Genomic DNA, 13,352 nt, shown 5'->3' on the forward strand with positions numbered 1-13,352 from the left:
TCCATGAGTTTAGAGGGTCACTGAAATTTAAACAAACTTTAATTGCTTATGATTGTCTTACCTATGGTGGTTTTAGAAATCAAATGCTGGACAATGGTGGTTTAAGAGCAAAGGCTCATGTATCAGACAGAGTTTAAATTCCAGCTCTTTCACTTAAATCCCAGCATGTTACTTAATTTCTTTCAGCTTCCTTTTTATTTTTTTCCCCCTGTTAGAACTGGGGACAGTAATAGCACCTGCCTCTAAGAGGAAAGGATCAAGTGAGATAATGCATGCTAAGAGCTTAGCACAGGGCAGAGCACATAATAAACGCATGGCAATGACAGCTCTATTGAAATGGCTGGTGGAAAAGCCTCTCCTCTGTGGAGGTTTGGTTTTAATTTGGCATTTGGATCAAAAAGGGAAATCATTTTGTCTTTTACAGAACAGACCAGAAATGCAGGAATATGCCAAGGTCCCCGAAAAGTCTGTGTCATTGGAAACATCCACGACTGTTAATCCCTGGGGTTACTTTCCCATTTTTCTATACACCTTGATTGGATCTGTGCTTGAATTCTACTCCTTTTGCAGGAGAAAAAGAGCAATAGTGAGGGCAACTAGCATGAGTCTCTGAGAAGGGGGCTTCGGTGATTTGTCGTTTACTCTCCATTCCCCAGTTTGATATAAAACTATCAGGATCCCATAAAGGAGGGGCCTAGGGCCAAGAGCAGCCAGGGAGAACTCACCTAGAGAAGCTCTCTAAACAACATGGTACCCGAGTGAGCACTGAGGGATACTGGTATGTGGGTGGGCCCAAGAGATGCTGCTAGATTTTCACATGATATAGGATAAGTACCAAATATCTTTGAGCTGTCAAAAAGATGCATGGAGACAACAGCAGTTTAGAAGAGTCCTGGAGGGGCCTTCCTTGGTTGTCCAATGGTTAAACCTTCACCTCCAAGTGCAGGGAAGGAAGCTCGATCCCTGATCGGGGAGCCAAGATCCCACATGTCACCCAGCCAAAAAATCAAAACAAAATAGAAGCAATATAGCAACAATTTCAATAAAGACCTTAAAAATGGTCCACATCAAAAGAAAAAAAATAAAGCAATCTTTAAAAGGAAGAGGGGGAAATAGAAGAGTTCTGGTGAATAGGGCAAAAAGATACAGCTCATGGATTATTGACCAAAGGCCACATTAAGACTGCATATGTCAGCAGCAAAGGCCTACAAACCATGATAAAAACCGAAATATCCAAATCAAACATATTCAAATTGAATAATGAAGTTTAAGAGGGAAATAAAATGTATTCAATAATTACAGAGAAATCAAGAAAGTTAATTTTTTGTCACTGAGCTTGTGACTCTGAAGTTTCGTACTTAACTAAACAAGGATCCTTTGATAGAATTTAGTTGAATTTCATTTTGCAATACATTTGCCCTTCAGAGGGTTTTCAAATGAGTTACATGTAACACAGACTCCCAAAAAAGAGGTGGTCTCCAAACAAAAATGGATCCCTAGCCAACCAGTTTTGGAAAAGGCTATATACTACCTGGATGCTTCCCTGGTGACTCAGTGGTAAAGAATCTGCCTGCCAGTACAGGAGACTCGGCTTTGATCCCTGGGTTGGGAAGATCCCCCGGAGAAGGAAATGGCACCGCTCTCCAGTATTCTTGCCTGGGAAATCCCATGGACAGAGGAGTCTGGGGGGTTACAATCCATGGGTTCACAAAGAGTCAGACATGACTGAGCAACTAAAGAACAATGAAGACACTACATACCCATCTTGAATATTCTGAATTATGTGTTGGCTTTACAAAAGCTCTGAGAAGTCTTAGAGTAAGGAAATGTACCTAACTTTGTTTAACCCAGTACTTCTCAACATATTTGATGAGTAATTTTTTCTGACTGAGATATCATGCTTTTCACTCTAGGAATTGCTAGTGAAGAGAGATGCAGGTGAGAATGGATGATAATAGCATTAGTCTGGTGACCCAAGAGAAAAATAATCAGGCGGAAGATGAGCCAAAGATTGATGCTGGGATGCGGAAAATATCATGGCTGGGCATGGAAATGCTCCTTTGCCAAACGACCCCATATATCTCGGAAATTGGCTGAGTTTTTTCTAATATTCTTTCAAGGTCCTTGCTGAGTCACTCCCATAAATGATGGATCTTAATAGTTCTGAATATCTCTAAAGCTGGCGTGTCTGACCATCTCCCTTTTTTTAGTTTGTGATTCACTCCACTCCAGCAGGCAGGACCAGGGAGAACAGGCAAAGTTTCACTTTCCAATCATAAAAGCACATCTCAAAGCTAGCACGCAACCAGAATTTCATATCAGAGATTTAACTGGCCATCTCTTCAGAGACCCTGAGAACATCTCATTTCCCTGTCTTTTCTGGACTGTCTTTAAAGGGCTGTACTCATTATGGTAGAGTTGCTGTGATTAAAAGAGATACCTGAAGGTTTCAGGTTAAAAAAAAAAAAAAAGACTTTTGAGTCAGACAGATCAGGCTGAATTCAAATCCCAACTCTGCCTTTTCCTGGCATTGTGACCTTAAGGACTCTCTCCACATTTGAGTTTCCTCATCTGAGAATGAGGATGGTGTTATACCCATTGTATCATATCCATTCAGGCTTGTTGTGACAATCAGAGGAAGTGGTGCATGGGTGGATGGGAGTTGACGCAGGATGAGGTCACTGTACCATATCTAAGGCAGACATAGTAGCTATGTCAACCAATCACCATGAGAATGTCTTTGGGACCATCCCCATCTCTGTATCTACTCAAAGAGGGAAAAAGTACTAAAAAGTGCTCAGTACCTGATTACTTGGGTGTGCTTCTGGGTGTAAGGGGTGATGACCTTGAGAAGCAGTTCCATTGCTCCATTAATTCCCAACATGGCTCCTGTGGTGACTAAGAAAATCAAAAGCACACTAGTTACTGACCCATCTGAACCAAGCATTATTTTCAGCATCACAGATTGACCTAAAAGAAAGATGAGGTCCATTACCTTTCCTGCCAAAGGCAACTTAAAAGTAGAGAAAGTCCATGGTCTTTCATCCCTGGCTTGGAAGTTAAAGATACCTAAAAAGCACACATTATCTTCTCATACTATCTTTTTCTCAAAGGGGGCCCAAGCCATGAAATTATGTTTTTCATTTTCCGGTGGCCCATTGCCCTACACCACTGTATTCAGAGAGGCGGGCAGTATAGTTACCTTACAATGTTGTGTTGGTTTCTACCATACAGCAAAGTGAATCAGCCACATGTATACATATATCCCCTGTTCCCTGGACTTCCTTCCCATCTAGGTTATCCCAGACTATTGAGCAGAGTTCCCTGTGCTGTACTGTCACTTTTCATTAGTTATCTGTCTTACACATAGTAGTGTATATATGCCAATCCAAATCTCCCAATCCATCCCACCCCCTTTTCCTCCTTGGTATCCAGACTGAAGTAAGTCAAAATGAGAAAAAACAAATATTGTGTATTAATGCATATATGTGGAATCCATTGTATTTTTAATCAGAATAGTCAAGGTAATTGCTGAGCAGAAGATTTCTCTTTAAGTAGACCTTTGGCTTTCTGGCAACTTCAGATCAAGCTGTTTCACCCACTACCAACTTCCCATATGATACATATATGCATGCACACACAGACAAAATGACATTCACACGTGCATGCACGCACACACACACACAGCCCGCATCTTAAGAAACAGTTTCTTGGATACATTTTACTGTTTGGAGAATTTACAATGGAGAAAAGTCATAAGTGGATGGGCTAAGGTTGAGTACAACTTGGATTCACTTCTTTAAAACTTCAAGGAACAACTTAATACAAAAGATAGCACCCTTTCTGTTCCATGCCAAATCCAAGTTCTCCTACTTTTGCATTTGGATCTCCCAACACTGAGGCTATGGCTTGACTATGCTTCTATCCATTAGTTGGTCCTGCCTAGAGGTAATTACCAGAAATCTTTGCCTTTTTGTCCAAGTGGATGGTTAGAGAAACATAGTGAGAGATCTGAATAACAGAAGGAGACTCAAAGGGGCATCTGGTCAACCTGGCAGCTTCAGGTAAGTATTTTGGATACAAAACCTCTGAATGCCACTCTCATCTCCAATGCTGCTCTAGCTTCTCCACAATATCCCCAGCACCCCACTCCACTCAGCTCACTTTAGGAAGAGCTCTGGTCACATCAACAAATAAGAGGAATCCATAGAATACAAAATGGAATCAGTTTGGCTGGGGGCAAAATGTTCAATTAGGAGAAGGAAAGAAGGTTATCTTCCAAGGTGTGACTTTTTTTTTTTTTCCTTTTACTGCACTGTTGTAGTGAAACAGAGCAGGATCCTAGGATCCTTGCCATGCCCCCACCACCACCACCACCACTCTTCTATCTATGGAAAAACTTTAACCAAAGAAAAAATTTAATCAGAAACGTGAGAAAATGCAGAAGCAAAATAAAGCTATCAAAAGAAACCAAATAATAATAGTTCAGTCAATAAGCAAAGTCAAGGACTTTTTGTTCCTTCTCAAGAGCTAGTGATAATATACAGAGCCATATCCTATAAGCTGTCTTGTAGATACTGAAATTCCCACCAGGTGGAAGAAGTTAAGTACATGATGAGCAGACTGTAGCCATGACATAAGCTGCCACAATTCCCAGAGTTGGCCTCAAAGAAATGGAAACAAACTGAACCTGGAACTAAAGATTAACTGTACTTAAAGCAATCAAGATGATACTGGTGGGACCACTGATGACCAGTTTCAAGAGGGCTGTTAGAGCCTACCGTGATGTTTCTGCATGTAGTCCCCTCCCTCAGCCTATAAATGCTCTTGACCCCTGATTGTCGGGGTGGTAGGTGTGGAGGAGGGCACGGAGTCGATCGCCGGACTGGCATCTACCCTCCCCCTCTGCTTGCCAGCATCCAAAATAAAGCAAACTTTCCTTTCCCCCAACCTGGTCTCTTTAATGGCATTTGAGTGGCAAGCAGCTGGACCCCATTTTCAGTAACATACTAAAACAGAGACCTCGGAATGCCCTGTGCTTTGGGCCAGCTTTGTTCCAGGAAATATGAATGGTAGCAAGGGGGTCATGGAGAAGCAGAGAGAGAGAATCAAGGGAGGCTTATCCTGGCTTGCTCCAAGACTCAGGAAAGGAGAAAAAAAATGGAAAACTGGAGTCTCTTATATAGTCCATCCCAGGACAGTCCACCAGAGAGAGACTGAGGCTGATGTCTCAGTTACCACGAGAAGTGTGTATTCCTGGAACATCCACTATGCATCCATTCCTCCTGAGGCTAGTACAGGCAGCCATTGCCTGGATCAAAATTCAAGAATTTGGCATCCAAGTTCTGTCCATCAATCTTCTGCTCCCATGGCTACTCAGCCTTTCCTTCTAAATTGGGAAAACATGCTGGAGTAAACTCCTGGCAAATAATTCAGCAAAACTCTAGTATTAAGTACAGTTAGGGAGGAAGTAGTTTTAAGAGCGTGAATTCTAGCATGGAACACTTTCAACTTGGAATTGGGAGAGAATAACAATAAAAAATCCTCACTGATTTCTTCCATGCTGGATGACTGCCCAAGGTTAGACCTCTGGCAGGTCTATACACATCCACATTGGCCATGTGAAAGCTGCTGAAGGGTTTGCTGGCTGTCAGAGAGCCATTCTGGTTCCAGCCAACTTCTTTTGCAGATAGGAACTGTTTAGAAAACTTGCTGGAACATTCGATAGTGGCTAACAATTCACCAAAGAGACCGAAATCCATGGGCTTCATGAACTCTGCTTGCCTTTCATCAGTAAAGTTAATGCGTAGAGACTGATCATATATTTTTTAAATCTTATGAAATAGTTTGTACAATAAACGTTGTCTTGGAATAGGAGACAAATGGCCACTTCTTCATATCCATAGGCAAATTTCTGCATTTTTCAGAGCTCCCTGCTGAAGGAATTCTTCAACATCTCCATAATCAATGTATATAATGACAGTAGGCTATTCAGTTTAACTATTCTTTACAACAGTGGTCCCCAAACTTTTCAGCACCAGGTACCAATTTTGTGGAAGATAATTTTTCTATAGACTGGAGTGGGGGATGGTTTGGGGATGATTCAAGTGCATTACATTTATTGTGCACTTTATTTCTGTTATTATTACATCAGCTCCACCTCAGATCATCAGGCATTAGATCCCAGAGGTTGGGAACCCCTGCTACAAAACCAAAATAAGATATCTCAAATCTCATGCTGCTGGCAAGCTCAAAATGGAAATGGCATACCTTCTGCCTACTCATCAATAAGAGTTGTCCTTTATACAAAGCCACAGCCTCTCACTTAGAATTTCCTTTTTTTAGAAACTGATTCGGATATATTCTTTTAACCTCTCTGAAATATTGTCTGATTATTTGGTCAACATATGTGAGTGTGAATGGAGATTCTGCCTGTGAACATGGGGTCAAGCATCTATCTCATTTTTCCCTAGAAATATTGTCTTTTGATGGGTCCTCCATGCTTATTCACTTCCAAGGTGTTTCAGTGGTAAGATGAGAGTTCAATCCCTGGGTCAGGAAGATCTTCTGGAGTAGGAAATAGCAATGCACTCTGGTATTCTTGCCTGGAGAATTCCATGGACAGGGGAGCCTGGTGGGTCACAGTCCAAAGAGTCGGACATAACTGAGTGACTGAGCACACATACAAGTACACACATGCACACAAGTACACACACGCACACAAGTACACACACACACACACACACGCCACACTTATTCATGAAATTAACCAATAAAACATGTCCCTACTATTTTGGCAGTTCTGAGGATAGTTACAGAAAAAGTCACCTATTAATTCCCTGTATGGGCCTGCTTCCTATTATCTCATAGGACTGAGGGGAAAGAGGAAAGCAGAGAAGAAAAACACGTACTTAGCAACTGTTATGTGATGAGCTTACCCATGATCTTAACATGATCTTACTCACCCATCCACCAAGTCTATGAGGTCTTATTACAACTCTGACTTTACAAAGGAAGAAACGGAGGTTAAACAAGTTAAGTGCCCATGTCATCTGACTCTTAAGAAATGAAATCAGAGTCAAGCTCAGGTCTTCTTGGCTCTAAGCTCACGTTCTTTCCTCTAGAGAGTATTATATCTAAATAATTGCCACTTTCTTTCTGCAGGAAAGGAGCTTAGAAAGAGAAATAAAAGTCTATGTTCATTATACTGAAATAGGTGGTACAGAATATAATCTATTAATAAGAACTGTCTCCGTGTGGAGAGTAGAATAAACATGACTTTTGCAGTTAGAAACTCAGCCTTCATGACTTATCTGTATGAACTCAAGCAATTTCTTCACTCTCCTAAGCCGCCTTTTCTTCTTCTTAGCTATCAAACGCTAAGTCTACATGCAGGATTGTTACGATACTCAGGAATAATCCAAATTAGGAGATGGCAAATAACATCAACACTTCTGCTATGATATATCAAATTACCTGAAGGACCATTTTAAGACACATTGGGCGATAAACTTGGGTAGAGGATGTCATGATCCATGCGTGACTTCAGGGACATAGTGGAAAGATTTGTGATGTGAGGGCTGCTCTTGACAGCTGTAACACATTGCACTGTGCCTTGGATATAAGGACTCAATAAAGTCTGCCTTCCCCTGGAATAGGTCTTTTTCACCTTGTAGTACTGACAGAGAGATGTAGAGTGCTAAAACGAGTAGCTCCCAAGGGAAAACATTATGGACCTCTCATTTCAAGAACTGATTCAAGAGTTCTCCATGGACACTGACATAGAGAACAAATTTATGGACACGGGGTCGGGGGTACGGGGAAGGAGAGGGTAGCATGTATGCAGAGAGTAACATAGAAACATACATCACCATATGTAAAATAGATAGCCAATGGAATTTGCTGTGTGTCTCAGGGAACTCAAACCAGGGCTCTGAAACAGCCTAGAGGGGTGGGATGGAAGGGAGGTGGGAGGGAGGTTCAAGAGGGAGGGGACATATGTATACCTATGACTGATTCACGCTGATGTTTGGCAGAAACCAACACACTACTGGAAAGCAATTATCCTTCAATTAAAAATAAATAAAAGGGGGAAAAAAGAGGTTTCCACAGCTGAGGAGGAGACAAAGAGATCACTTCTCACCTCTACAGTCTCTAGAATGTGAGGCTCCTCATGGTTTATGTGTCTTGTTGGGATTACATCTGTCCTCCCCCCAAGCCCTCCTTCCAACCATGCTCCCAAATGGCTTCCAGGTGCTCCAGCCCAGATCTGGAAGCCACCCCAGAGAGCCACAGATGAGTTGCTTACCACTAGAGGCGAACACACGCAGAACCCAGAGACAGTGGAGGAGGTTCTGGCTGTGGTACAGGTTTTTCCTGGCCAGAATCAATGTCACATCAAGTGCTTCCAATTCCAGTGCCTTCTGTCCAAACTTTTTATCTGTGAACACATATCAATCCATCTTAGTTGTGTCGCGCATTAATTCTGACAGTTATATACTATGTGGGGGAGAAGACAGCAAAGATGGTGGAGGGAGAGGATTGTCATGGCAATGAGACTTTTCAGATCTAGTAGAAAATGCTAATAAATATTTCTCCATTAGAACCAGATGGCTCAAAAGAGCCCATCAAGGGCACTCATACGGTCCATTATTCTTCAAGTATTATTTACATGCAGCCTTGTGGGTTGTATGACTCTTATCCCCCGTATGTAAGAATGCTTCTGGTTGTTCTCAAACATGAGCTAGATGTTAGTTGGGTATAAATTTATTTCTCTAAGACAGTTTTAGAATCAAGGATACTTAAGCGACATAACTTGAGCTTCCCTGGTGGCTCAGTGGTGAAGAATTCGCCTGCATTGCAGGAGATGTGGGTTTGAGCTCCGGGTTGGGAAGATTCCCTGGAGAAGGAAATGGCACCCCACTCCAGTATTCTTGCCTGGAGAATCCCCATGGACAGAGGAGCCTGGCAGGCTACAGTCCAGGGAGTTGCAAAGAGTCGGACACAACTTAGCAACTAAACAACAAGTTACATAAATTCAAATGTAGTATGTGGACCTTGATTGGATCCTTCCCTGAGCATGTCTGTAAAAGACATGCTGAGAACATTTTAGAGAAACTGGAATGAATACAAATATGCATGTCTTGTTAATTTGCTAGATTTGTGATTATGGTATTGTGATTATATAAGAAAATGTCTCTCTTCAAAAAATTCACTCAAAGTGTTTAGGAGTAAAATGCTATCTCTAATTTTCCTTAGAATATTTCAAACAAAAATGAATAGGTTAAGGAAATATGATAAAATGTTAACAATGGTTCAATCTGAGTGATAGGTATATAAGAGGTCTTCATTCTATATGATAGAGGACTTTAAAATAAAAGGTGAAAACATAATTTCAGAAAATAAAATTTTCTTCCCAGATTTCTTGAAAATATTGATCAAAATAAACCTGATATTCAGACTTGTGGGTGAGTCATTATTATTTTAACAATAAAGAATAAGCATAAGAAATAAATAGAAAGTACTTTTTATTCTATGCTCTTGGTTTTCACAGGATAACAAATGACTATGCCACCTGTCACATTTATCTCTGTCCTTTCCAAAGTGCAATGCCCAAATCATGTTTATGTTAGCAAGAATACAGTCACTATCAGATTCATCACAGGTAGAAATGAGTAAAACAGGTAACATCCTACACCTCAATTACCAGTATTTATCTCTGGACCAAAGGACACCAGGCAGAGAGACTGTGACTGAGCTCATATGACCCATCCCCTTTATCAGAAGAGAAAGATATCTGTCCAGCTGCATTCATGAGCAGCCAATCTCATTGCTGTTCTGTTCAGCTCAGCCCCTGACAGCTTGAATGCTAACATCTAGGATTACAGTCTTTGATGGCAGAGGTGTGGTGATGTAATTATGGCAATGGTAATATTGGGGTCTATAACTTGAAAATCACTTCCCTGGTTCATCTCTTTCTCTTATAAAACCTACATGACTCTTATTTGTCAAGCCTCTGACCCTACATTCTAAGCAGGCGACATACAACCTTGCTTAATCCTTACAGCAAGTGACCCAAGAATTATATACTGAAACCCACTTTGTCGATGAAAGCCCAATGGTAACTTGCCCAAGGTCACATGCTAATAAGCATCAAGCCAGGGCTTCCCTGGTGGCTTAGATGGTAAAGAATCCACTTCAAATGCAGGAGATCCAGGTTCAATCCCTGGGTCAGAAAGATTCCCAGGAGAAGAGACTGGCAACTCACTCCAGTATTCTTTCCTGGAGGATTCCATGGACAGAGGAACCTGGCGGGCTATAACCCATGGGGTCACAAGAGCCAGACCCAACAAACGACTAACGCTTTCACTTTCAAGCCTAAAACCCAAGTCTGAGTCCCCAGCCTCTGCCATTTAGGCTGCATATCATGTTTCTTCTGTCTTCCTGTAGTTCACTTAGCCCACTCTTGGTTTCCTTGACTTCTTCTCATCCTTCAGGATCAGGCTCAAATGTCACCTCTCTCTGTCTACACCATCTTAGAGGAACATCACGCATTCTTTTCCTTCCAGTTACTACCTAGTTAATTATCACCATCTGCTATTATCTAGCAAATTATGTACTTTCTGCCCTTCCCCGCTTGAATGTAATTCCCACAAGAGCAGACCCCCTTATCTGTCTTGGTGACAGTGGGATTCCCGTGTGCCTAGAACAGTGCACAGCCCTGGGAGATATGCAGTAAATATCTGCTGAGTCATCCGTGGGTGAATTCTATGTGTTTTGTCTGGAACATGATCCTGCAGGTGCTGGCTGATGCCTGGGTCTCAGTCATTGTTTGTGAAATGTTGAAGGGACTCAAAGCAGAGTTTGAAACGTTGAAAGGAAAGAGTACCCCCAGAGCCCTGTGCCTTCAGCGGCTGCTGCCTTCACAACATTCAGAGGAACTGAGCTTCTTGATTGTGGTCTGCGTAAAGTGTTAGTGTTAGTCGCTCAGTCGTGTCTGACTCTTTGTGACCCCACAGACTGTAGCCCGCCAGGATCCTCCATCCATGGAATTCTCTAGGCAAGAATACTGGAGTGGGTAGCCATTCCCTTCTCCGGGGGATCTTCCCAACCCACAGATTGCACCCGTCTCTGGCACTGCAGGCAGATTCTTTGCCATCTGAGCCACCAGGGACGCCCTGTGGTCTAAGACTGCACACATAGATCCTAACTGTTATGACTAATTTGTAACATTTACATGCAGCCTGGGTGCCCAGGCTTTTTCAACTGTGCTCCAAAAGGTCCTAAGGTTTTAGGGAGGTATTTCAGGGTCTTCTGTGTGGAAATAGAAATGGGCGTGGAGCATAAGTGGAAAGAATTCTAAACGCCCATCTCCTTTTCAACCAGGGAAGCACCACTTCTACATGACTTATTTGGGTTTCTCTTGTAGCTCAGTTGGTAAAGACTCTGCCTGCAGTGCAGGAGACCTGGGTTCAATCCCTGGGTTGGGAAGATCCCCTGGAGAAGGAAATGGAAAACCACTTCAGAATCCTTGCCTGGAAAATCCCATGGACAGAGGACCCTGGTGGGCTGCAGTCCATGGGGTCACAAAGAGTTGGGCACGACTGAGCAACTAACGGTATACACTATATCACTAGTGAGTTGAAAACTGTCCTTCCAGGAAAGGAGGGGTGGGGTGAACTGGGAGATTGGGATTAATGTATATATGCTATTGATGCTATGTATAACATAGATTACAGTGAGAGCCTACTGTGCAGCAGAGGGCACACTACTCAATGCTCTGTGGTGACCTAAATGGGAAGGGAAGCCAAAAAAGAGGCGATATCTGTATACATATAGCTAATTCACTTTGCTACAGAGCAGAAACTAACACAACCTTGTAAAGCAACTATATTCCAATAAAAAATTGCTTTAAGCAATGACTTAGTCGTGTCCAACTATTTGCCACCCCATGGACTGCAGCCCACCAGGCTCCTCTGTCTATCGAATTCTCTAGGCAAGAATACTGGAGCAGGTTGCCATTTCCTTCTTCAGGGGATCTTCTCAACCCAGGGATTGAACACCAATACCCTGGATTGCAGGCAGATTCTTTACTGTCTGAGACACCAGGGAAGTCCTTAATAAACTTCACAAATGATAACAAAAAATTTAATGAAAAAAAAAGAACTGGCTCCCCAAAAGTCATGTGTGCCTGGAACCTCAGAATGTTATGTTATTTGGAAACAGTCTCCACAGACTTAATTACCTAAGTAAGGTCATATATATTTGAGCATGCCCTAAACACAGTGAGGATTTAGGGAGGGCTTCTTTGGTGGTCCAGTGGTTAAGAATCCGCCTGCCCATGTGAGAGATATGGGTGTGATCCCTGCTCTAGGAAGATTCCACATACCACGGAGCAACTAAGCCCATGCCCCACAACTACTGAGCCCGAGCACCTAGCGCCCATGCTCTGCAACAAGAAAAGCCACCGCAAAGAGAAGCCCATGCACTGTAACTGCTGCAAAGCCCCCTCTTGCTGCAACTAGAGAAAAAAACCTGCACAGCACAAAGACCCAGTGCAGCCAAAAATAAATAAACAAAAACTTTAAATACAGTGATTGAAAACCTCCATGGAATATCTCCCCTCCGTCTTCCATACGTCTCACCCCCCAACCCAGGTAGTCCACTCCCGCTCTGGCTCCGGTCCTGAGCCCCCAGGTACCTGGGATGTGCTCGCCTGCGGGGCTGTTCCTGCCATCATCGCCGAGGCATCTAGAACTGCCTCCTCTCTGTTCTCCCATAAAAGCTTCCCCAATCGTTCCCATGATAACATCCCCAGATACCCTTCCAGCCATCCTTGGGTCTGGGGGTGTGGGTACCTCGGAGGCCAACTTTGGCCAGCAGCCGGAAGAGCGGCAGGAGGATGACATAGTCCGGAGAGGCCGTCCTGGCCGTGTCCACCAGGGTCCGCAGAAGGGCTTCACTCCCACCCTTGCTGATCATGTAGCGGATCCTCCGGTCTGTGCCTGAGGGGGTGAGCAGAGGGCCCCTGAGTCTCACATAACTACCCTCCTGTCCTTAGAGCAGGAAGCAGATCTCACAGCTAGAGACTGAGCAAGTGCTGATTCATCTCATCTCAGAGACAGTAAGTGTGGAGTTCATGAGCATCTTGTGTGAAGTTGTGCTATTAGGTAAGGGGCCAGGGTTAGGGGTGAGGGGTGAGAAATGGAGAAATAATGAAATATTTGAGAACTTGCAGCAGATATAATAAACAGAGCCTAAACTCTACTTTCCTAAGACTCTGTGACGTCTCAGTGTATGTGGGTACTGGTGTTTCATGCATTTGTTGATGTTGTTTAGTCACTAAGTTGTGT

General features: G+C 43.0%; 1 protein-coding gene across 1 annotated transcript in view; it reads right to left on the reverse strand.

Annotated features, from left to right (window-relative positions):
- AGBL1 (AGBL carboxypeptidase 1) overlaps window positions 1-13,352 on the reverse strand; it is a 411,763-nt gene that overhangs the window by 324,307 nt on the left and 74,104 nt on the right. Inside the window, exons 3-5 of the mRNA XM_040257131.1 lie at window positions 12,858-13,004; window positions 8,309-8,440; window positions 2,805-2,898 (exon numbers count right to left, since the gene is read on the reverse strand). Of these exons, the coding sequence (XP_040113065.1) occupies window positions 2,805-2,898; window positions 8,309-8,440; window positions 12,858-13,004 (373 nt within the window). The remainder of the gene's footprint in view (window positions 1-2,804; window positions 2,899-8,308; window positions 8,441-12,857; window positions 13,005-13,352) is intronic.

Source organism: Oryx dammah, unplaced genomic scaffold (assembly GCF_014754425.2).
Source record: "Oryx dammah isolate SB20612 unplaced genomic scaffold, SCBI_Odam_1.1 HiC_scaffold_16, whole genome shotgun sequence".
Taxonomy (NCBI): Eukaryota; Metazoa; Chordata; class Mammalia; order Artiodactyla; family Bovidae; genus Oryx; species Oryx dammah.